Raw genomic sequence first — 25,623 nt, forward strand, 5'->3', positions numbered from 1 at the left:
CTGTAAACAACTACATCTGGATACTTAATTATTTTAGTGGTCTGTTCTAGGCTTCTAAGTTGGTCGAATCTTTTTCTGAACTGTTCAAATAACGAGTTTACTATTTCTGGTACATAAGTATGGACCCCATTACACTCGTTGTAGTGGCCTTCTCAAAATACTTTTTTATTCGAGGAAAATACTTACAAGTTTTAGTTTCAATATCTCGCTTGAAAATTTTAAGTTTACTTTCAAAAGATTTGATGTATCCAAACATAACGTCAGTACTTTTGCCAAAACCTTGAAATTTTAAGTTCAGTTCATATGAACAGAGAGATCTGTAAAAAAACATCAAATTGCTGACCCACTTATGATCATTGATCTGAGGAAAGTTTGCCAGATCCTTACTCTCAATAAATACCATTATTTCTTCAAAGCATTCCACAAATCGCTCAAGTATTTTACCTCGACTCAGCCTTCTCACATTATTGAACATCAGTAGTCCACTGTAGGTTGAATCAACTTCCTGTCAAAGTGCAGAAAATTCTCGCTTGTGAAGGGGTCGAGAAGCTATAAAATTCACAATTTTTGTTACAACTGACATTAAATCATTCAATTCTGAGAATCCCGATTTGGCACACAACACCTCCTGGTGGATAATGCAATGAAAAGGTACAAGTGGATGTCTAATTGCTTCCATAAACAATTTCAGGAATCCCACATTTTTTCCCACCATATTTGGTGCCCCATCTGTTGTGACTGACACAATTTTAGAGATATCAATGTTTAGGTCACTGAATGTTTTTATAACAACCTTACATATTTCGTTTCCTGATGTACTTATTGGCACTGATTCTAACTTTATCAACTCTTCTCTCATTGTGAGACCATCAGAATATCTAGCAATAATGGCCAACCAAGCATTTGATGTGACATCAGTAGTTTCATCAAGAGAATTCGAAAAATATTTACAACTATTTAAGTCTTTTTTTAATTGATGTTGTATGTTTTTGTTAAGATCTATTATTCTGTCTTTGATAGTACTTCTATTGAGTGGTAACTCAGAAATTCTTTTAATATCATCTTTATTTTTCATATCGTGAAATAGAGCTGGTGCACATCTTAGAAATGTTTCCTTAATAAATTCTCCGTCACTGAGGGCTTTTCCATGCTGAGCTATGGAGTGAGCAATACAGTGACTTGCTGGTGTTAAATTTGTAGAGCATCTTACAAATTTAACGATGGAATTTGATTGGCTTTTATAGAGGTGTAGCTGCCTAGAAATGTATTCCTTCCTTTCATTGATACTTTTTTTTCAAGAGCTGACAATGATTAGTTTCAAAATGTCTCTTTACATTCCATGTTCTGCTTACTACCATTTCATTACACAGTATGCACAATGATCTGTTGTTTCTGTCGACAATCCCGTACATCTCGGTCCATATGTCTTGAAAGGGTCAGTTACTTGCTACTTCTACTTCCTTTATCATTCAATCTTGCTTTTTTATTTTTTTGATTCTCCATCACAAGGCTGCAAAAATAAATAAATATAAATCACAGCGTTTTTTATAAAAGGTTGATAGGTTTCTTACCTAATAACTTTTTGCAGTGTTGTTGCACTGACTCCTGGTGCAAAACAATTCAAAGATAGCATGTGTAACCAACAAATATATGGTGCTGTAATCAATTATCCGACACGCAGAATGTCTCGTCGAGCACTGTTGCACTGTATATCTTTTTCTTCTAACCCTCCCACTCCTGTCTCCTGACGAACATGGCGATCAAGTGCGTCCGTTTGCCAAATGCACCCGAACGCACGGGAAGCTTACCGAGGCACATGTTGACAATAACGAGGCCGTTTCCAGAATTGGGCATTTTGTCACTCGAGTAAAAATAAAATGTCATGAGTAAAGATTAATCTCTTTTTAGTGCAATTCTTAACCTTTCTATATTAATGTCAATATTGGAACAATGTATCTTGGATGTTTTCACTATGTATCTTTGCTACACAACACCATTGTACATGTTTACATCCGGTTTTAAAATTGCATTATTGATGATGAGTAACGTGAGTAATAATATTACTCGAGTGATGCCCAACTCTGGCCGTTGCAAGAGACAGGTATTTGAATTATGCAATTTTTTGTCTCTGTCGATGGGTGTCACCTCTGACACGAATGTCATAGGTTCGCCATCACTGAACTAATATATGCAGCAAGAAATGCTGGCAATAACACAAACACCACCCTGTTCTGCCACCAGATTTATTTGATTACCCATCACTACCTTGACTGGTGCATTTTAGTGAGTCTTGTTTGTCTTGGATGGCTGGGCAATAGTGTTAGCTGTTCTGCCATGGTTAAGGACAGGTTGTACAGTATTTTTTCTAGTCCCTCTATACCTATACCTGGTATTAGAATTTGGACAACAGAATGAAACCAGTAGTTAGTTTGTCTTGCCAGGAGGGTATTATGAGCCACTCCGGTGTGTTAGCAAAATGAGTTCTTTCCAGCCATCTGTGAAGTTGCTCACTTGGACTGTGAGCCCTTTAACTCTTTGGACAACAAAATCCTTCCCCTGGAGGCTGACATTTTGTTACCCATTTTGGGGGTCCATAGAGAAAATATATAACCCAGGGGGGTACAGGTGACACCTTTCAGGGACTTGTTCTCATAATGCTGACTAGATCAGTCATATACAATCTCAGCTTGCTTTTGCCACATGGTTGCAGAGAGAGAAAAGTTACACACAGAGCTTCCAGGTTCGAAATGCCACTATGTATAGATCAGTAATAATCATTCTGGTTGTTTCTGTCACATTATAGGTAATATTAAAGCAGGGGACTTCAGAGAATGACTGCATCTGGACCTGTATCAAAAGGGTCACCTGGCAATTTGAGGGAGGTCTGAGTAGCATTATTTTGTCTCCTCTCACTACAGCTATCCTGATTTTTGTCAGGGTGTTTTATCACAATAGAAACTTCTATAGGAATGAAAAGAGGAGAGATGAATGTTCCCACACCCCTCTCATTCCATGAACCTTCTGAGGCCAGGATATCTCATCTACTACTTGTGGAACTGGCTGCCTGGACATTGCAACCCAGACTGTCTGTCCCAATCCTAATGCTACCTCTGTGGGCCCCCAGCGCTCTTGTTGCTTAACCCAGACTTTTTGGCCAGTCTATGTAGGGGGGTCACATCTTGCATAAACTCTACATGTCCAGTAATGGTATCCATCTGATGAGAAGAGCCAGATGATACTAGCACCACCAGAAGGAACCTAGCACACCAGTGTTCCTTGGTTATATCATCCACCAGTTCACTATCCCATAAAACAGGTGCCCAAGGGGAATATCATTTTGATTAGAGTCAAGGAGCACTGTCTGGGGTGCTATAGCAGCTGGAACTGCAAGCCACTCGAGACATACACTTGAAGAGGAAAAATGAAAAAGAATGATTTGTATACTTAGATTGGGATTTCATGGGGCACAGCCTAAACACACAGCTGCCAACTCCACTCCCATCCCATCCAAGCTCAATATTTTCCAACATGTGCCACAATGCCTTGTTTTCCATGCCAGTCTTTAGTAGTAGCCATACAGGCCTAGTTCGACGGAGGTACACAGATATGTTAGCAGGATGTCTTGGTTCATTTCTTTAATTGTTTAGTTTTTGTTTAGTTGCTGTTCATTTATACAGTGGCTCCATTGACATGCGGGTGATAGGGTACATGGAAAGTTCACATTCCATGAGAGTGTGCTCATTGTTGTCTTGTTTGGAGAGTGAAGGATGTTCCTTAGAGTGAAGTCCATGGGGTCTCCCAAAAATATGACCAGAATAGGAATATTATAGCCTGAGTAGCTGTTAATGCTTAGTGAGGCATCGTCTGTGCCCAGGGCTGGGGGGTAAGAAGTTCAATGTAAATCTGCCAGACCCTTGGTTAAATGTGTCCTAATTCTCCTCTCTGGATGACTTGAGTACATTGACAAGAATTATAAGAGTTCCATGCATGTGTTGTTGTTTTTAAGTCATTTTCCATGAGTATCCACATAAATGACATATTTTTTCTTCCTAGGCAGTAAGGTGCTACCATAGCTTTTCCCCCATGTGGAGGATACCTCAATTGTTTAATCTTAGCTGCCATTCTCCTCACCAGTGCCATTGGCAACAGCCATGAGTTGGTGAAAATGTATCAAGGCATGTTGGTAGGGGTGGCCTGCACCACCATCACCACATTTTGGAGCTTGGCCCATTGGTAGAAATGTCCACATCTGGTCACAATCAAAAGATGGTCACCCAAGGCCCGATGACGGCTGCCATTCATTAGACCCCATCTGCCTTTAGTTTCACAGAGCTGTCAGTAAACCATGCCCTATTTTCAGCAGACATGTGTTTGACTCCTGGGCCCCAGGTAGCCTCAGGAAAAGTCAAAGTATTTCCTATGGATTCTTTGGGCCTTTCTAGTAAGTGGCTTTTTCCTTATGGAACCAGCTGATCCCTTGGGATTCTGGCTGGCCCAGTCTTAGATGTTATGTTTCCCTTTTATGATCAAACCCTGTTGAGTCTTTCTAGTTTTATTGGTAGACTTCCTAATCACCCACGTGAGAATGGGCAGTACAGATTATAGTATCATATGTGGTACTCCATCCATAAAGTGCTCCATCTCCACCAGTGCCCAATAGCAAGCAAGGAAATGTCATTCAAAAGAATTGTACTGGGTAGCAGTTTATAGAAGTTTGTGGGTCCAAAATCCAAGAAGCCAGTGCACCCCAGTGGCAGTTTCCTGCTGCCACAGATTCTAAGTGTTTGGAGGGGGTGGGGGGTGAATGGAAACCTGCAGTTACATCAGAGGAACAGGTCCCAAATGCTGTGCTTGGACCAGTTTGTTGAACAGCTTCCAAGCCCTGCTGCTGCAAAGGCCCTCATTTAAAACTGACTACTTTTTAGGTCACCTTGATTAAAGAGGCCAAGAGAGCACCCAGGTGAGATACATGCTGTTTTAATTACACAAAGAGGCCCAGTAGCTGCAGGGCCTCCTCTTTATTGGAGGGGGCTCCTGTGGCCTACAGTTTTTGTTTGATCATCTCTGAAACTTTTTTGGCTTCCTGCCAAATGGCTCCTAGGAATTGCACCTTCTGTGCCAGGCCCTGGACTTTATCTGGATTTATATTCAAACTAGAGGCCCCATGCACAAATTTGTGCATGGGTGGGGTCCCTCTGGGTGGCATGCAAGGATCAGGCCAAAACCTGTAGTCCAGTCCAACATCGCCTGCCGCCCCGCTCATCCCAGCCCCACTGTGCCTGTGGCGGGCTCGCGCCCATTCAGTCCCCATCAGAAGCTCAAGCTGCCACAGCAGTACTCACCAGCCATTAGCCCTGCGTCTGGCGCCCTCCCAAGGGGAGTGGCCTACGGGATCAGGCTGAAACCAGCTCTCCAACATACCCCAAGGGGTCCCGGATTGCGAGAGGGCGCAGGCCAGACTGAGGGACCCCACCAGTGCACGATTGGGCCGGGGAGGGATTGCAGAAGGGCTCCAGGGAGTGTTTGGCCCATCTCGCTCAGTCCTGATTGGCCAGACCCCAGCAGCAAGCTAACCTACTGGTTGGAGCATCTGCCCCCTGGTGGTCAGTGCACGTCATAGCAACTGGTTGACCAGTCAACTGCCCCCTGGTGGTCAGCGCACGTCATAGTGACTGGTCGACCAGTTGACTGCCTGCCCCCTGCTGGTCAGTGCACATCGTAGCAAGCGATTGAGCAGCCTTAGCATATCATTAGCATATTACGCTTTGATTGGTTGTTCAGTTGTTCTGTCGTTCGGTCTATTTGCCTATTACCCTTTTATTATATAGGATTAGTGCTAATCATTCCTTCAGTGATTAAGTACAGCACTGTAGCCATGTTTTTTTGGTTGGCCTTGCTATCAGGATGTTATTAATGTAATGAGTAACTAAAATTTCTGTGTGGCTTTGGGCTTGTTGAAGATAGAGCCCTATCCACTGGTGGCATATTGCAGAGGAATTTAGGTATCCCTGCAGAACTATCTATCCTATCTAATACAAGAGAAACATGGTAATTAGCCGTACCTCCGCTACCCTTCCCATTGGCTAATCAGGGCGATATGCAAATTAAGTGCCAGCCAAGATGGCGGCCGGCAGCCAGGCAGCTTGAGGCGAACAGGAGGCTTGCTTGCTTCAGTGACGGAGGAAACCAACGTTCCCCGCCTGCCGCTGCCAGCCTCTGAGCTTGCAGTTTGAAACATTGTTACAAATATAGCAGTTAAACAAAACCCCAGAAACCTGCTTTCAGCCAGCCGGGATCGCAGAGCTGGAGTTGAAACAGTGTTTTGATTACAGAACCCAAACAAACCAGATACCTGCTTTCAGCAGCAGAGGCCTCAGAGCTGGAACCAGAGCTAAAGCTGGCCCAGAATAAAAAAAAAAAAAGAAAATGAAAAAAAGGAGCAGTTGGGAGCTTCAGTCACCCGCCAGCCTGAAAACAGCCCTCAGCACCTCACCCAGACTGGCCAGGCACCCCAATAGGGACCCCCAACCTAAAGGTTGTGTGACCAGCTGCAAACAGCCATCATCCCCTCATCCAGACTGGCCAGCCACCCCAGTGGGGACCCCCCACCCTGATCCAGGACACCCTTCAGGGCAAACCAGCCGGCCCCATCCCATGCACCAGGCCTCTATCCTATATAGTAAAAGAGTAATATGCCTCCCAGCACCGGGATCAGCAGAGCAGCGAGACCTCCCGGCACCGGGATCAGCGTAACGGGGCAGCGCCCAAACCCCCTGATCGCCCTGCGGCTCTGTGTGTGACGGGGCGGGGCCACAACCTCCCTATCAGCCCTGCTCTGTTTGTGACAGGGGAAGGCGCCCCAACCCCCTGATCAGCCCTGCTCTGTGCCTGATAGGGGGAGCTCCCCAACCCCCTGATTGCCCTGCGGCTCTGTGTGTGACGGGGCGGGGCCACAACCTCCCTATCAGCCCTGCTCTGTTCGTGACAGGGGAAGGCGCCCCAACCCCCTGATCAGCCCTGCTCTGTGCCTGATAGGGGGGAGCTCCCCAACCCCCTGATCGCCCTGCGGTTCTGTGTGTGACAGGGTGCGGCGCCCCAACCCCCCCCTCCCCCACGGGCCCTGCTCTGTGTGTGATGGAGTAGAGCCATAACCTCCCCATCAGCCCTGCCCTGAGTGTGACAGGGTGTGGCGCCCCAACCCCCTGATCCGCCCTGCTTTGTGTGTGACGGGATGGTGCCCCAACTCCCCTATCGGCACTACTCTGTGTGTGACAGGGGGGAGCTCCTCAACCCCCTGATGGGCCCTGCTCTGTGAGTGACAGGGGGGAGCTCCCCAACCCCCTGATCGACCCTGCTCTGTGCGTGACAGGGTATGGAGCCCCAACCCCCCTGATGGGCCCTGCTCTGTGAGTGACAGGGAGCAGCGCCCCAATCCCCTGATTGGTCCTGCTCTGTGCGTGACAGGGGTGGCACCGCAACCTCCCCATCGACCCTGCCTTGAGTGTGACAGGGGCAGTGCCCCAACCCCCCAATTGGCCCTACCCTGAGCGTGACTGAGGGTGGCATCGCAACCTCCCAATCCGCCCTGCTCTCTGCATGACAGGGGCAGCGCCCCAACTCCCCAGTCGGCCCTGCTCTGAGCCCGATCAGGGGCTGCACCTAGGGATTGGGCCTGCCCTCTGCCACCTGGGAGCAGGCCTAAGCCAGCAGGTCGTTATCTCCCAATGGGTCCCAGACTGCGAGAGGGCACAGGCCAGGCTGAGGGACCCCTCTTCCCCCCGAGTGCACAAATTTTTGTGCACCGGGCCTCTAGTACATATATAAAAGTCCAGCGACCAGAATGGCAGAATGACCAGAACAACCAGTGGCTATGACGCACAATGCGGCAGCCAACCAACCTGCCCCGATCAGGGGTGAGGCCAGCTGACCAACCACCTGTGGACCCTCTCCCCAGCCAGCCTCCAACATCCTGATCGGGGGCAGAGCCAGCCGGCCAATCACCTGCAGCCCCTCCCCCTCACTGGCCCGGCCCAATGGGCCCCCATCGGGGTGGGCCAGCCAGACACCCCCCCCCCATCAGTGCACAGATTCATGCACCAGGCCTCTAGTAGTAAAAATATGTTGTAGGCCCGTCTGTGTGAATGCAAATTGTTCCTGATCTTTATCCTCCATCTAGAGGCCCAGTGCATGAATTCATGCACGGGGGGGGTGGGTCCCTCAGTCTGTCCTCCGGGATCAGGCCGAAACCGGCTCTCCGACATCCCCTGAGGGGTCCTGGATTGCAAAAGGGCACAGGCCAGGCCGAAGGACCCCACCAATGCACGATCGGGGTCGGGGAGGGATGCGGGAGGTTGGCCAGACAGGGAGGGACCGCGGGGGACTCCAGGGCGTGTCCAGCCTGTCTCTCTCAGTCCCGATCGGGCAGATCCCAACAGCAAGCTAACCTATCAGTCGGAGCGTCTTCCCCCTGGTGGTCAGTGCACGTCATAGCAACTGGTCGACCAATTGACTGCCCCCTGGTGGTCATTGCACATCATAGTGAGCAGTTGAGTGGCCTTAGCATATCATTAGCATATTACACTTTGATTGGTTGAATGGACAACTGGATGACTGGACACTTAGCATATTAGGCTTTTATTATGTAGGATGGGATTGAGTAAAAGGGATTAGCCAGATCAGTAACAGTGTACTACTTTCCATTTGGGCTGCCACTGTTTTAGTGACAGTGATAATACCAAGGACTGCTGGAACTTTCATGTCTCACCTGTGGTAATCTGTCAACCTCCAAGCTCTGCAGGCCTTCCTGAGTGGGAAGACAGACTGTTAAATTTTGATAGAGTGGTTATCAGCACCACTACTTGCATTGTCTTGAATTAACAGAATAATGTCCCCTTCCCCACCATACTTGTGTTGAACAATATGCCATATTTTGGCTGTATTATTTATTTGTATTGTAACTATAAATCTACTTTTGCCCATCCCTGAATTATGCCCCCTTGCATCTAATAGTTCTCTGCTGTTCTGTGATCTTACCATCTCTTGGCTCTTGGAAGCTAAATTCTGTTTGAAAAACTATTGTCAACCCTAGCCTATAATATATAACCACTGTGGAGCTTCTCAGTAATGTCTGTGCCTCTATCACAAGTCTTGTCCTTTTTGCCTTGGTAAACAAAGTATTCTCTAGGCCCTCCTGAGAAACATACTCCACTGGTATGTCTTCTGAGCTTATATAATAGGTCCTTTCTGGCATGCTTACTTCCCTGTGCCTTTGAATTCCTTTTTTCAAAGTCTGGCATACAATTCTAGCATCTATTTCACTTACTATACACCATTACGTTTTCCAAGAGCCATCCAGCAATATGTTGGGCCATTTCCAGGGACCCTTAGCAGGGCCTTAAATCCGGAGTCACGGGAGAGTGTCCCAGATCCAAAAATTTTCCTGTTTTTTATTCCCACTCCCAGGTCCAGGACCCTCAGCAACTACTCTCTACCATATTCTCCTAGTTCTTTCTGGTTCAAATTGGCCCATTCCTTTAGCACTTATAGCATACTGGAGGCCCAATGCACGAAATTCGTGCAAGGGTAGGCCCTCGCAGACCTGGCTGCCTCGGCCCTTACAGCTGCCCCTGCTGTTCCCTCGTAACCCTGGCTTCATCCAGATAGTCTTTCTGCTGTTCAGCTGTTTGGTCAATTTGCATATTACACTTTTATTATTGTAGATAATCCTTCTCCGCCCTTCGTATACATACTACTTTCCACTTGGGCCATGCTGAGATTTGACCTTAGCCTGGTGGCCGCAAGGGGAGGTTGCTGTAGACCATGAGGAGAGCTACAAGAATTGTCCTTAACGGCACTTACTTCACTTGAGGCTTCCGTATAGCCTGGGGTAGGGGGCATACTATCCTCTAAGAAGAGATAATATGAGCCTTAATTTCAGGCCCACAAATTCCTGGGAACCTTGGAGTTCAAGGTTCTCAGCTGTATCCACCCAGGTATCTACACTAATAAAAGAGAAAAATGGTAATTGGCGTACGACGATACCCTTTTCATTGGCTAATCAGGGCTATATGCAAATTAACTGCCAACTAAGATTGGCAGTTAACTGCCAACAAGATGGAGGTTAATTTGCATATGTAGGCACAATGCAGGGAGGCGAAAGGGAAAGCAGGAAGAAGCCCCCTGCCACTGACAGTGATCGGAAACCCAGGGGGGAGCTAAGAGCTGGGGGGCAGGGCAAAGGCGGCCCTGGGGCCGCCTTTGCCCTGCCCCCCAGCCATGATCGGAGAATCAGGCGCCTTTGCCGCCCTGGCCAGTGATAGCAGGAAGTAGGGGTGGAGCCAACGATGGGAGCTGGACACGGTCGAAGCTGGCAGTCCCGGGAGCTAGGGGTCCCTTGCCTGGGCCTAAAGCGGAGCCCACGATCGCGGGGCCGCTGCAGCTGTGGGTCCCCGCTGTCTAAGCCGGACGCCTCAGCCAGAGGTGTTAGGACTGGGCAGGGGCGGAGCCTGCAACCGTGGGGAGCTGGGGGTCCCCTGCCCAGGCCTGACACCTCTGCCAGAGGCCTCAGGCCTGGTCAAGGGGCCGCTCCGGTGATTGGTGATCGGAGGGTGATGAGGGTCAACTCCTCTGGCCAAGGCATCAGGCCTGGGCGGGGGCCTGAGCCGGGGATTGGGGGGATATGATGGTCCCCTTGCCCAGGCCTGAAGCCTGGGTCAGAGGCGTCAGGCTTGGGCGGGGGGTGGAGCAAGCGATCAGAGGGAGATGGGGGTCCCCTGCCCAGGCATGATTCCTGGGCCAGAGGCCTCAGGCCTGGGCGGGGGCCAGAGCCAGTGATCGGGGGGAGATGGGGGTCCCCTGTCCAAGCCTGACACCTCTGGCGGAGGCGTCAGGCCTGGGCAAGGGGCCGATCCTGTGATTGGAGGGTGATGGGGGTCAACGCCTGAGGGCTCCCAGTATGTGAGAGGGGGCAGGCTGGGCTGAGGGACATTCCCCCCCACACACACACACACACACACACCCAGTGCACGAATTTCGTGCACCGGGCCCCTAGTTCTTTTTATATTTTTTAATTGATTTTTTTTTTGAGAGAGAGGAGGGGAAAGACAGATATATCAATGTGAGAGGGGAACATCAATTAGCTGCCTCCTGCACACCACCCACCAGAAATTGAGTCCACAGTCTGAGCATGTGCCCTCACCAAGAGTCAATCAGCAACCCTTCAGTATGCAGGCTACACTCTAACCACTAAGCGACACTGGTCAGGGCTACCACAGCATTTAATCCTTATAACAGCCTTACAAAGTTGGCATCACCATTTCATAAATGAGAAAACTATTAGCGATTAATATATTTGCTATCTCTCATGTAGCTTATAAGCTATAGAATTGGAAATAAAATCTAGTTTTGTCTGATTCCAAAACTTGGATACCCACTGTTACAGTACATTGCTTCCTTTTTGAAAAACTGAAACTTCCGTCTTCTTTGAATCCTTTGAAAGAGTTAGATAAATTTTTAAATTATTCTAAACACACTTTGATCACCAATATCTACTCCAAGTTAATAACTTTATATATATAAAAGCCCAACAACCAGAACGACGGATAGACTGGTGGCTATGACGCACATTGTGGTGGCCAACCAGCCTGATCTGGGCCCCAATCGGCCCCCAACACCCCAAACGGGAGCGGGGCCGGCCGGCCAACCTTCCACAGCCCCTCCCCCCCGCCAGCCCCATTGGGGCTGGCTGGACCCCACCCATGCACGAATTTGTGCACTGAGCCTCTAGTTATAGATAATGTACTAGTAAATGGCAGCCCCAGAACACTTCATTCTTTTATTTTGCCTGTTTTAAACATTCTGCTGTTTATCTGTTTATTAACTGCTCTTTCTGGAATATAAAAGGTATTCCATAAATATTTGTTAAATTAATAAATGATGACCCTTAAATATGAAATTAGGTTTTTCCTATAGGATTATTCAGTACTTACATGAAGGACAAATTAGGGTGCCCTTCTCTAATTGAAATCCTAGGTTAAAAATTCTCTCAAAGTGCCACAGTATAAGGTGGGAAACATTCCATGTTGAATCAGAGTTGGTAAATGTTTGAAAAGGGTGTAGGTTACTCTCAAGTAACTAAGGGGTTTTCATTGCATTTTTTATTAAATATAAATGAAACACAGGCTATACAATTGTTCAGTTCCACCCTATGTCTTACAATACGAAGTAAATTGAATGGTTAAGCTAAAAATTACTTCAGTCTTCATAAAGACTAGAAAATCTTTTCAATTCTTTTGGCTTCATTGATGGCTTCTGTTGTGTTTTATTTGTATTTCTATAGCAAGGAGAAGTCAGGCTAAAGTGTTTGAAAGCTCTACAGAGTCTGTATACCAACAGAGAATTATTCCCCAAATTGGAGCTATTCACAAACCGATTCAAGGTAAGTGTCAAGAATGCTTAGACTTAATTTATTTTTCACTTTAAAAATGCTATTTATAGCTAGTTTAGCAAATTACATTACCATAAAAAGTATTTAGTTGATATTCTTTACTGCATATTCTTTAGATAAATCTGAATTAAGTAGATGAGTGAATATTTGCTGTACAAAGTATATTACCAACATGAATTCTTATTTATTGCCGCCGATAAAAGACTCTCCTGCTTAAAACAAGATTTTCTTTATTACAGCTTTATATAATTACTAGAGGCCCCGTGCACGAAATTTGTGCACAGGGGAAGAGGGGAGTCCCTTAGCCTGGCCTGCACCCTCTCCAATCTGGGACCCCTCAGGGGATGTCCAACTGCCAGTTTATGCCCGATTTCAGAGATCAGGCCTAAACCGGCTGTCAGACATCCCTCTCATAATCCAGGACTGCTGGCTCCTAACTGCTCACCTGCCTGCCTGCCTGATTGCCCCTAACTGGCCCCCCTGCCAGCCTGATCACCCCTAACTGCCTCTGCCTGCTGGCCTGATTGCCCCTAACTGCCCCCCATGCCAGCCTGGTCGCCCCCAACTGCCCCCCCCCTTGCGCGCCTGCCTGGTCGCCCCTAACTGCTCCCCTGCCAACCTGGTCGCCCCACGCAGCCTGCTGTTCAGTCGTTTGGTCATCCCTCACTAACCCCCCTGCTGGCCTGGTCGCCCCATGCAGCCTGCTGTTCGGTCGTCCATCTGGTTGTTTCAGTCGTGATGGTCCCTGGCTTTTTATATATTAGGACATTAATTTTGCAAGTTAACGTTTATTTGTCTCAGTGTTAGGGAATGCCAGTCAATGAGAAAGATTTTAGATTATGAACATTTCTCCTAATACATACCTCCTTTTTATGAGTAGGACTATGATAATACTGTTTCAAGATTAAAGTTTTCCTTTTAATTTATCTTTAGTCTTGCATATATTCTCCCACATATTTCCTTAGGTCTGTCCCAACTTGTTTTCTGCTCATGGATGATTTGATTTGTAATTTATTTTCAGGATCGCATTGTATCAATGACACTTGATAAGGAATATGATGTTGCTGTGGAAGCTATTCGATTGGTTACTCTGATACTTCAGTAAGTGTAGTTAAAATCTTATTAATATTGTAATGTCCTTTTCCCCAGCATTATTGATATACTTTACATATACTAATATAACCCTAATATACAGGGTGGGGCAAAAGTAGGTTTAATAATATAAAAGTAAGCACTGTGTTTCTTGTACTCACAACTGTAAACCTACTTTTGCCCTACCCTGTACTTATCACTATAGGTTCTACTTTTACATTTTAAGGTTAGGTTTGAAACAACATGTTTTCTGTTTTTCTCTCTCCGTTTTTTATTTTGACTATTTCTGTTTCCTTCATATTAAAGTTCTTTTATGTAGGATATATCAATGAAGAAACTAGTCCAGGGGAAATATCAATGAAGAAACAGAACTTTCTCTTTTAAAAAAAGAAAGAAGGCCTCAAAAGAGATAGGATTTTCAAATAGGCTTCTTTGGAATGGTATAGAAGTAGGAGAAAGGTAATAAGGCATTTAAATTACATCATTACTATGCTAGAGATTTAATAATTTTATTTACAGAGCTTTGACTAAAAATTATGAAAAATTAATGTGAGAGAATGTAGATCCTAGTAAAGTCATTAAAAATCATCTCCTACCTTGTGATGCCACATCTGTCATGTCCCAATACCAACTGTGATAGGGTCTATTATTGTTTTCATGTATTTTTTTCTCTTTCTAATCTAGTATCATACTCTGCATTATGGTAGCTTTATAATATAATATGTGTTACAAATATGGCCTCTTCTTATTGGGTGATTCCTTCTTTACCTTTCTTTTTAAAATCTACTTAGCTATTTGTGGACTTTTTTCCCCCTTCTATATGAATTTTTAAAGTATAGTTGTTTAGTTCCTCAAAAACTGGCTGGGATTTTAAATATCTGAACTCCATTTAATTTGTTGTTGTTGTTATTGTGTGTGTGTGTGTGTGTGTGTGTGTGTGTGTGTGTGTGTGTGTGTGTGTGTGTGTGTTTGAGAGAGAGGGAAACATTGATTTGTTGTTCCACTTATTTATGCAGGTATTAATTGTTTCCATATGTGCCCTAACCAGGGATTGAACCCACAACCTTGGTGTTATGAGGACAATGCTCTAAACAACTTAGCTACCTGGCAAGGGCAAGACATGCTTTTTTAGAAATTATTATTATTGATTTTGGACAGAGAGGAAGGGAGAGAGAAACACATCGATGTGAGAGTGAAACAGTAATCAGTTGCCTCCCATATGCATTCCCACTGGGGACCAGGGACTGGGGATGGAACTGCAAACTTAATTTTATACCTGGAGTGGGAATCAAATATGGGATCTCTCTCCACATGGGCCTGGGCTGGTGCAATTTTTTATTCAAATCTTATTTGGTCTTTTACATAAGTTTTAAATTTTTTCATAAAGATATTGTACATTATTTACTAGGTTAATTTTAAGCACTTTATGGTTTTGTTGTCACGTGATTCATATTTAGTCTTAAAAATATTTTCTGCTTGGTTTTTGCTGAGGAACAGAAATCTTTAATTTTTATGTTGTTGTTATGTACGCAACTTACTAGAACTCTATGCATTGTGATGGTTTGTTAATTCTGTTGGGTTTACTACATAGATTATTCTGTCGTCTGCAAACAATTTTAGTTTTGTCTTTTCCTTTTTTAACCTTAAAACATTTGTTTTATTCTCTTATCTAATTGCATTAGCCAGGACTTTCAGCACATGCCCAGGTTGTGGGGTGTTTTACATTCTTTTTGTTCTTTAGATGGCATCTAAAGTTCTTTGTTTCTGTGATTTCTGAGATATGTTTTTGATATATGATAAAAGTTCTTTTGTGTTCTGTTTTGTGAGATTTTCCTTTCATACATTGATGAGCCTGAATCTAATTGACAGCAGATTTGTCCAATGGTAAACCACCATTGCATTTCTAGATTAAATCCTGTTTGAATTAAATATATTTGATTTTATTGTATTTTACTAAAATACACGTTATATTTAATGTCTTATTTAGGATTTTCACATCTGTTTTCATGTGTAAATTTGACATAATTTTTTTCTTGTCTTTTATCCAGCTTCAGAATCAAAAGAATTATCTGTAAAATATATTCAATAGTTTCTTGCCATTTTTCTGTTCTGAAACAAATTTTCACTGACAGAGATTACTTTTTTCTTGAAACTTTGAAAGAATTCTCCTGTTAAAGACATTTCAGTTTTCGATTACTTTTGAGGAAAAGGTCTTTAATTATCATTTCTACTTATTCAGTGGTTATATAAATTTTATTTCTTGTGCTAATTTTTGCTTTTTGTAAACTTTAAAAAATATCAATTTCATCACTGCTTTCAGATTTATTATTTTATAGTTTATGATATTCATAAAACTTTGCTATTTCTTTTGTTAATTGCACTTTTTAATTTTTTTATTTCTATCCTCTTTTTCTTGATTAGTCCTGATAGACGTTTGTCCATCTTACTACTGTTTTAAAAAAAACTTGCTTCTTTTGGCTCATTTGTTTCTTGTTTTCTAATAATCATATTTAAACATATATTTCAGTATTACTTTACTGGTCTGCTAAGAAGTTGGACATACTAGTACAGTATTTTCATAGACATTTAATGATAAATATTTGTATTACCTTTATGATTACCATTATAATCATAGATTATTCACTATTGTGTTTTTGTTCTCCCCAAATATATCAATTTTTTAGAGCTGTCATTTCTGTTTTATTGCATTATCTGAGAATGTGTTCTGAGTGGTTTGGTCAGTTTTCTAACAACATTTATCTACAGGGTGGGACAAGAAGTAGGTTTGCAATTGTGAGTACACAAAACAGAGTTTACTCTTGTGTTATTGTTTATTAATTATTATTTTTTACATGAACACTGTAAACCTACTTTTGCCCCATCATGTATGCTGTACTAATATATATAGTTATGTATTTATAAATTCATTATTTTGAATTTATTTACTGTGTCATTCAAATTATCTATACCTTTAGGTTTTGTTTTGGGGTTTTTTAATGTTTTTATTGGTTTTCAGAGGGAGAGGAATAGATAGAAACATCAATGAGAGAGAAACATCATTGATTGCCTGCCTCCTGCACGCTCACTACTGGGGTTTGATCCTACAACCTGGGCAGGTACCCTGACCAGAAATCGAACTGGTAACCTCTTGGTCCAGGGTCGACTCTCAACTTGTGAGCCACACTGGCTGAGCTGCCCATTTTTTATTTTTATTTTTTTAAGCCTTACCCAAGGATATGTTTTTTTATTGATTTTTAGAGAGAGAAGAAGGGAGGGAGGGAGAAACATCGATCTGTTGCCTCCTCTCTGATTGGGGATCAAACCCACAACCTAGGCATGCACCCCCATCAGGAATTGAACCCGCAACATTTTGGTGTACAGGACAATGCTCCAACTAACCTAGCCATCTGGCCACGGCCCTTTGCTTATTTTTTGTCCAGTTTTTAAGAGGGATGTGTTACGTCTCCCATAACTGTTGTTATCTCATAAGTTGTTGCTTGGTATACTTCTTAGTATATAGATTGGAACCTATATGATCATTATTTTTGCACCTTCTGGTAGTGTTCATTTTATCCTTACATACAATTTTTTTCACTTATGAAGAATTTTTCCCTTTTCAAATTTAAATACTTTAAAATATTAGGCCCCCCTAGTTAAATTTTCCTTGTAAATTTTATAAGCTTATTAATATCTTTCCCTTGAACAAGAAAGTACCCTGACATTCCACCCACCTATTTCATTGGAATTATCTAGAGCAGCAATTTTTAACCTTCTTCATCTCATGGCATACATAAACTAGTTACTAAGATTCTGTGGCACACCAAAAAAAATATATTTATTGCCAATCTGACAAAAATGGTTATAATTTTGATTCATTCACACCAGATGGCTATTGTTGTATTGGCTGTTGTCATTTTTATTTGACAATCTAAGGAAAAAGAAGTCATTGCCCCTGACTAAATAGTCAGGTATTGCATGCTTTAAAAATTCTTGCTGCACACTAGTTGTAAATCTCTGGTCTAGAGTTTAAGACCTATGTTAAGGATGTACTTTTTTTTTTTTTTTTTTTTTTTTTTTACTTATTTAGTTTCAGTACTTGCTCATTTAGACAGGAATAAATGTTCCTTTGATATTTCTTCTTTCCTTATTTCCAGGGAAGAGTAATTATCTCATAGACACCTCCAAGATTATCTTTTCCTACTAGTTTACTTTCTTTAAGAGTGTTATCAAACCATCTGAGACCTTGTTTAGCCCCCAAAAAATCCTACTTTCTTCCTGAATTTAGAAAATGTTTTCACTAATTTCAGGTCCCTTTTTAAGATAATTTTCTACATTTTCATTGGGGGAGGTAAGGGCTGAACATGTTTTATTTAAAAGGTACAGTTATGGCTCTTCAGCTATGTGGATTCCTCAGAGTAACCTCCCCACTCTGGGTATTTACAACTGCAGTTTTCCAGAGTGGTCAATGCCTCCACTGGCTTATTCACTTTCATAACTAAGCCCCTGACTTTCAGGTTTCCTCTGTTGTAGTTGCTTGCCCTATAAGTAGTCTTCTTGGGCAAAGTTCTTAAAAACTATTCAGGGTGGCTTTCTTTAAGTATTCCATATCTAGCCTACAAGAAACATGGACTGTTTATTGATAGAGAAAGTACAACTCTGTCCTTGTAACCCTCTCAATCTGCTACGATAAGTTGCTCAGTCAACTTTTCACATTTAGGCCTTTTCTTCACAAAGTATCATTTATTAAACTTTCTCACAATTCTAAGGAATGTTTATAAATGTTTCATAGTGAACATTTTCCAGTTTGGCTTGGGAAGAAGGTTTCTGGCATCTTTCTCCTGGAAGAAATCCTCTCTACCCATTATAATGCTTAATCCTCTAATTTCTATTTATATAGTATTTTGGTAAGTAGTAAGCTAAGGATCACAAAATCAGCTTTCCCATCTATTACAGCATTTGCATGAAATAATCTGGCCTTAATTTTTTTGGCTTATGGTATATCTTCTTCCAAAAACAACAGGTAAAGTCAAATTTAACATTCTATTACATCTTCTCTAAATTCTTTTTCTTTTTGCTATTTCTACTTCTTTTAGTATATATTTATTTTCCTCTCATATATGAGCCTAGGTTCCTGAAATGTCATATTAAATTTTTATTTCTATGAGTTTAACTTTCTCCTGAGGGTATTAGCTAATAGCTGATGATACATAATTGGGTTAAGGGGTTAAAACTTAGGCCATAGCCGAAACCGGTTTGGCTCAGTGGATACAGCATCGGCCTGCAGACTGAAGGGTCCCAGGTTTGATTCCGGTCAAGGGCATGTACCTGGGTTGCAGGCACATCCCCAGTAGGAGATGTGCAGGAGGCAGCTGATCGATGTTTCTCTCTCATCGATGTTTCTAACTCTCTATCTCTCTCCCTTCCTCTCTGTAAAAAATCAATAAAATATATGTTTAAAAAAAAACAACAAAAAACTTAGGCACTAAAGCTGTAGTGCCCGGCGGTGTGGTTCAGTTGATTGAAAGTCATCCCAGGAACCAAGAGGTGGCAGGTTTGATTCCCAGTCAGGACACATGCCCAGGTTGAGGGTTCAATACCTGGTGGGACAGCCCATCAGTGGTTTCATCTCCCTCTCCCTATCTCTAGAATCAATAAAAAATATATTTTAAAAAAGCAAACAAAAAATAAGACAACTTAGGCCTTACCTTGTGCCCAACCTTATAATTTAGAGGTATAAGTTGGACATTGGCAAAGGTCACTGTAATTTTATGTGTATTTGACAGATCCCTTAACTTCCTCCGAGCTTCTGAGGCATCTCCAGGATTGAATTCTGGGTAATGAGCTTACACTCCTACATGTTGTCAAAAACCTGTACAGCTCAAGAATTCTATAGTCCACCTAGTGGTTGTGAATCTACACTGACAGCAGACATATTTAAGCATGTTTTAATCAAGAAATAGTTGATTTTTGGTGTGTATTTTTTATAGTATATTTTCTTTTTTGGGGGTGGGAAATACTTAAGGACACATTCAGCAAACTAAGAAATGGCTCATACTTTAAGAATACATGAATGGAAAGGTAGGAATTAGTGTTAGTAAAGGATTGGTTGTGACCATTAGATTAATTTTATTTAAAAAGAACACTAAATAGTGTTGTAAATATGGTGATAAAATAAAATTTAGTCCTAGCCTGTTTGACTCAGTGGATAGAGCATCAGCCTGTGGACCGAAGGGTCCCGGGTTCGATTCTGATCAAGTCACATACCTCTGTTGCAGGCCCCTCCCCAGCCTAGGCCCTGATCAGGGCACATGCAGGAGGCAACTACTTAATGTGTTTCTCTCACATCAATGTTTCTCTTTGTCTTTTTCTCTCTCTTCCACTCTCTCTAAAATCAATGAAAAAATATCCTCAGGTGAGGATTAAAAAAAAGAAAAAATCTATATTAATAAAAGTGTAATATGCTAATTAGACCAGATGACCTTCCAGACGAAGCTGGGGCTGTGAAGGCTGAGGCAAGCCACTGCGGCTGCGAGGGCCGAGCCACTTGCATGAACTTCATGCATCAGGCCTCTAGTCTATACTAATAAAAGGGTAACATGCTAATTAGACCGGGAGACCTTCCAAATGTCCCTCCAAACAAAGCCATGGTCGCGGGGCCGAGGCAGAGGCGGTTAGGGGCAATCAGGCCAGCAGGGGGGGCAGTTGGGGGCAATCAGGTCGGCAGGGAGGGACAGTTGGGGGTGAGCAGGCCAGCAGGGGCGGCATTTGGGGGCTATCAGGCCAGCAGGGGGGGCAGTTAGGGGTGCTCAGGCCAGAAGGGGGGGGCAGTTGGGGGCAAACAGGCCAGCAGGCAGAGTGGGTTAGGGGCAATCAGGCAGGTGAGCTGTTAGGAGCCAGCAGCCCCGGATTGTGAGAGGGATGTCCGACTGCCGGTTTAGGCTCGATCCTGCAGGGATGTGGCCTAAACCAGTAGTCGGACAATCCCCTGAGGGGTCCCAGATTGGAAAGGGTGCAGGCTGGGCTGAGGGATACTCCTCCCTGCCCCTGCCAAACTCCTTCTCCCCTTGTGCACGAATTTTGTGCACAGGGCCACTAGTGTGTGTGTATATATATATTTTAAATTATATATATAATTATATATATATATATATATATATAAAATAGGCATTTATGGAGAGAAAAGTTACATAGCATAATAATAATTTCACTCTATGAAATGGATAAATATCTTTCCATTGCTTACCAACAAAAATCTCATGCACATTTAAAGAACTTGCTAATTTCAGCTAATATATATTCTAAGATATTAATAGTCATTGTCTATGGTTATGTGCAGGAAGAATTGTGGACAATTTATTTTCTTGTTTTATTTGTATTTTCAGAATTTTATGTAATGATATGAGAAATATTTTCAAAGTAAGATTAAAAAGATGAAAATAAAATCCATATGCCTTGAGCTTTTATAATGAACTTTACAAAACTTAAAGTTAGAACTAAAAATAAGCATTTGTTTTGACTCACATGTCACTTTGAATTTTTCAGTGGAAGTGAAGAAGCTCTTTCTAATGAAGATTGTGAAAACGTTTACCACTTGGTGTACTCAGCACATCGCCCTGTTGCTGTTGCAGCTGGAGAATTCCTTCACAAAAAGTGAGTTACTTACCTTTGAAACCAGGTTCTTCTTTTATATTTTGTTTCTTTATAGTTTTAGAGTTCGTAGAAGAGAATAGTAGTGACTGAAAACAGTGCTAGAATTGGTCATTTCAGATTTTAGAGAGTGTAATATCCTCACAGCCTTTGTGCACATCATGAATCACATCCTTGGGAACAATGTTCTTTGTGACATCTCTTTTCTGTGAAATTTAAAAGGATGGTTCCCCTTTAAATGTGTGAATGAAAATTGAAGAAGTGCATGAAATTTATAAAAGCTCCCTCAGAAATTGATATTTGATTTCATCAGTGTTTTGTTTTTATGTGTTGTTGTTTTTTGTTTTGTTTTTTTATTTAAAATTCTGAATTCTCATCTTACCTTCTCAACATTTGTATCTAAATTCACTTTCAAGGCCCTGGCCAGGTAGCTCAGTTGACTAGAGCATCATCCAGTATGCCAAGGTTGCAGGTTTGATCTCTGGTCAGGCCACAGACAAGAATAAGCCAATAAGTGCATAGATAAATGGAACAACAATAAATCAGTATTTCTCTCTCTCCCTCCCTGGCTTCCTCACTCCTTCCTCTGTCTCTAAAAAATTAATAAATAAAATAACCTTTAAAATGCTCAGTATTTCATGTCTTTTCTTTCTGTTGGGATGAGGATTATTTTAATTGAAAATCCTTAGTGATGCTAAAAATTATATGTACAGTTGCAGTTTAATTAAAAAGTAAAACCTCGCCGTAGCTGGTTTGGCTCAGTGGATAGAGCGTCCGCCTGCGGACTGAAGGGTCCCAGGTTCAATTCCAGTCAAGGACATGTATCTTGGTTGTGGGCATATCCCCAGTGGGGGAGGTGCAGGAGGCGGCTGATCGATGTTTCTCTCTCATCGATGTTTCTAACTCTCTATCTCTCTCCCTTCCTCTCTGTAAAAAATCAATAAAATATATTTTTTTAAAAAAAGTAAAACCTCATCTATTTTTTGACAAAACATAAAGCTAATGAGAATTTATGAATATAATTAGTCTTCTGAAATACATTTTTTATTGTGGTCTACCTACTATACATATATCTACTATATCTTAATCTACTATATAATTTATTAGTTGATTAATCTGTTCATGAAATATAAACATTTCTACATGAGTTTTCTTATTTTTGTTTTTTAATTCATAGATTTAACTTTGTGACTGATGAACCCAAAAGTCCAGTACACGTAGTAACTTGTGACTATGCTAAGCATAGATATAAATCTTGCACTGAGCAACTGTTGTACATGGATGATTAACTTTGATAATGAGCAGGCCTCCATCCAGAATTTGGATCTCAGTGCTGCAATAGCAAACTATTCTCTATTCAGTAATACCTCTCAAAGTTGTGTCTATGTGAAAAAAAATTTCTGTAAGAAAGAAGCTGGGTACTAGTGTGTGCTGGTAATTAAAGAGTAAAGGCAAGCGTTTCAAGCATGACTTTTACATTAATATATTAAATTTGCCAGTGACTCTGATCTATGGCTAATAGAATAGTGCTATTTCCATATTTATCTTGAGGTGTTGTTTGTCATAAATATTAAGGGTATTTTGTAGTTTTTACTTCCTTTTCTAGGACTATTATATTCTAGTTAGCTTCTGTTCTTACTTAACTTTCAAAAGGCTTTATGTTTTTAGAAAGACTTTATTGCTCTAATTTCAAAGAAAAAATAAACTAAAAAGGTTATTTCTCTACATAATAGAAACCATAAACTGGTAGCAGTTGAGCCAGAACGAGCCTTTAATCTGTATTGCATTTTCCTAAATTTGAAATACTTGCTAAAATTTTTTAAATTGGAATATTTTACATAGAAATCCACATGTAAGCTCCCTTATATTTGTTATTTGTGAAAATGAATCCAATTCCTATTCAGCTAAAAGCTTCTCATAAACTTGTTTGAGAACTTCTGATTCTTATTGATCTTTTTGAGCATTCTCCCATGATTCAGTATTGTGATCTTTAAACTCTTAACTATAGAGTAGCCTCAGGAATTATATTATTAAGTTTTTTGTTTGTTTTTTTAATCCTCACCAGAAGATGAATGGAGATATATATATATATATATATATATATATATATATATATATATATATATTAAAATTTTGTTTTAATGCTTAAAGTATTACAAAGAGTATTACATATGTCTCCTTCCCACCCCACCCCCCCTTGACATTCCCCCAGCCTCCCCTACCCCCCAGTGTCTTGTGTCCATTGGTTATGCTTATATACATGCATACAAGTCCTTCGGTTGATCTCTTACCCCCCGCCCCCCCAATCCTCCCCGGCCTTCCCGCTTTAGTTTGACAGTCTGTTCGATGCTGCTCTGCCTCTGTATCTATTTTTGTTCATCAGTTTATAATGGTCTTTATTATCCATAAATGAGTGAGATCATGTGGTATTTTTCTTTCATTGACTGGCTTATTTCACTTAGCATAATGCTCTCCAGTTTCATCCATGTTGTCGCAAATGGTAAGAATTCCTTCTTTTTTACAGCAGCATAGTATTCCATTGTGTAGAGGTACCACAGTTTTCTAATCCACTCATCTGCTGATAGACACTTAGGCTGTTTCCAAATCTTAGCTATGGTAAATTGTGCTGCTATGAACATAGGGATGCATATATCCTTTCTGATTGGTGTTTCTGGTTTCTTGGGATATATTCCTAGAAGTGGGATCACTGGGTCAAGTGGGAGTTCCATTTTTAACTTTCTGAGGAAACTCCATACTGTTTTCCATAGTGGCTGCACCAGTCTGCATTCCCACCAGCAGTGTACGAGTGTTCCTTTTTCTCCGCATCCTCTCCAGCACTTGTCGTTTGTTGATTTGTTGATGATAGCCATTCTGACAGGTGTGAGTTGGTACCTCATTGTTGTTTTGATTTGCATCTCTCGGATGATTAGTGACTTTGAGCATGTTTTCATATGTCTCTTGGCTTCCAGAGGATATATTGATTGATTGTTTTGGGGGGTTTTTTTGGAGGGGGCGGTTAGAGAGAGAGAAAGAGAAAAGTATCCATCGATTGCCTAGGCATGTGCCCTGACCGAGAATCGAACCCACAACCTTTTGGTGTTCAGAACACTCCAACCAACTGAGCCATCTGGCCAGGGCCATGATTACGTTTTTTTTAAAATGCATGCATGCGCATACATTCATGGTTGTTTGTTGTCTATTTTATGAGCTTAACCAAGTATCCAAAAAAAGTAGTAAAATGTATGTGAAATGAATATCTTAATGTCATCAAAAATTCTACATTTTAATGTTTTAAATATTAGCTAATTTCTTAGTACCTCATATTTATATACAGTAAATGCAATTATCCAAATTTGTACATTTGTTCCCCTCTGAAAGCCACTCAAATAAGGAAAACTTTCTTTTAAACCAGTATGATAGCTATGCCAATATACTTCAAGATAATACTCTAGTCTTCTCCCCCTGCCATAAACTATCTCCGCCCCTATCCAAATATTCAACTTCTCTCTACTAATTTTCTACTTGAGATTGATTTATTTTTATGACACATGAAATTTTTTTTCTTTGAGAGAGTATGTTTACTTAAGCTGGAACTGTTGAAACAAGGAAGGGTTTAGATGGAAGAAGCAACAGAAGAGCTAGGTGAGGCTGCTTTAGCTCACTGGGAGTCAGAAACAAGGGGGCCTTGAAGACAGGTTCAGAGGGTTAGACCCAGACAAGCTGCTGCTTCCTCTTGCTCCCCTGAAATTATTCTTCCTTCAGTTATTTAGCCTGTCCTCTAATAGGCCCATTGTGATGTCCATATCTAAATTAGGACACTCCATATCCCCTTCCCTAGTTCCTAATTTTTCCTTATAACAACTGAGAAAACTATATATTTATCTGTTTATCTTTATCCACCAGAGCGAGAGCTCAATGAAAGCAGCCGTTTTGTCTTTGTTCACTGTTATATCCCTTTTACCTAGAGCCATACCTGGGATTAAGGCACCTTTTGCAGTCTTTAAATTTTGTTAGAATAAAACTTATTAGCAAATAAAAATTTTGAGGTCATTTCTTTGTCATATTTTAGAAGTTTTGTTGCTAAGTGGTATATTTATAAATTTAATGTTTATGTCATTTTACTCAATACTATTGAGCTAGTTGAGTACTGTTTTTAGGTAATAGGCTAATAAGTACAAAAGAATGTAAGAAGTAATGACTAAAAGTATTCATTTTTAAATTATTGATGGGACATTTGGTTAAATGCTATAATTACTTGACTTTGAAATCAATATTTAAGGAAGTAGAACTTTAAAATTATATACTCTATATATCTTTCCTATAAGGAAAAAATAGTTTCTATTTTTTATAAGTTTTTGAACATTAATTAGTCATCAGTAAAAAAGCTTCCTTTTACACTTCATATATGGTTGAACTGTGTGAAATTGTTCAGGTCTAAC

The 25,623-nt window shown here is 41.6% G+C and overlaps 1 protein-coding gene across 7 annotated transcripts in view; it reads left to right on the forward strand.

Moving 5' to 3' along the window:
- Nucleotides 1-25,623, forward strand: part of STAG1 (STAG1 cohesin complex component) — a 350,463-nt gene that overhangs the window by 248,207 nt on the left and 76,633 nt on the right. For all 7 annotated transcript variants that reach the window (XM_059663860.1, XM_059663856.1, XM_059663857.1 and 4 more), the window contains 3 exons: nucleotides 12,338-12,436; nucleotides 13,467-13,546; nucleotides 21,080-21,187. In XM_059663860.1, the coding sequence (XP_059519843.1) occupies nucleotides 12,338-12,436; nucleotides 13,467-13,546; nucleotides 21,080-21,187 (287 nt within the window). The remainder of the gene's footprint in view (nucleotides 1-12,337; nucleotides 12,437-13,466; nucleotides 13,547-21,079; nucleotides 21,188-25,623) is intronic.

This window comes from Myotis daubentonii, chromosome 14, assembly GCF_963259705.1.
Source record: "Myotis daubentonii chromosome 14, mMyoDau2.1, whole genome shotgun sequence".
Lineage (NCBI taxonomy): Eukaryota > Metazoa > Chordata > Mammalia > Chiroptera > Vespertilionidae > Myotis > Myotis daubentonii.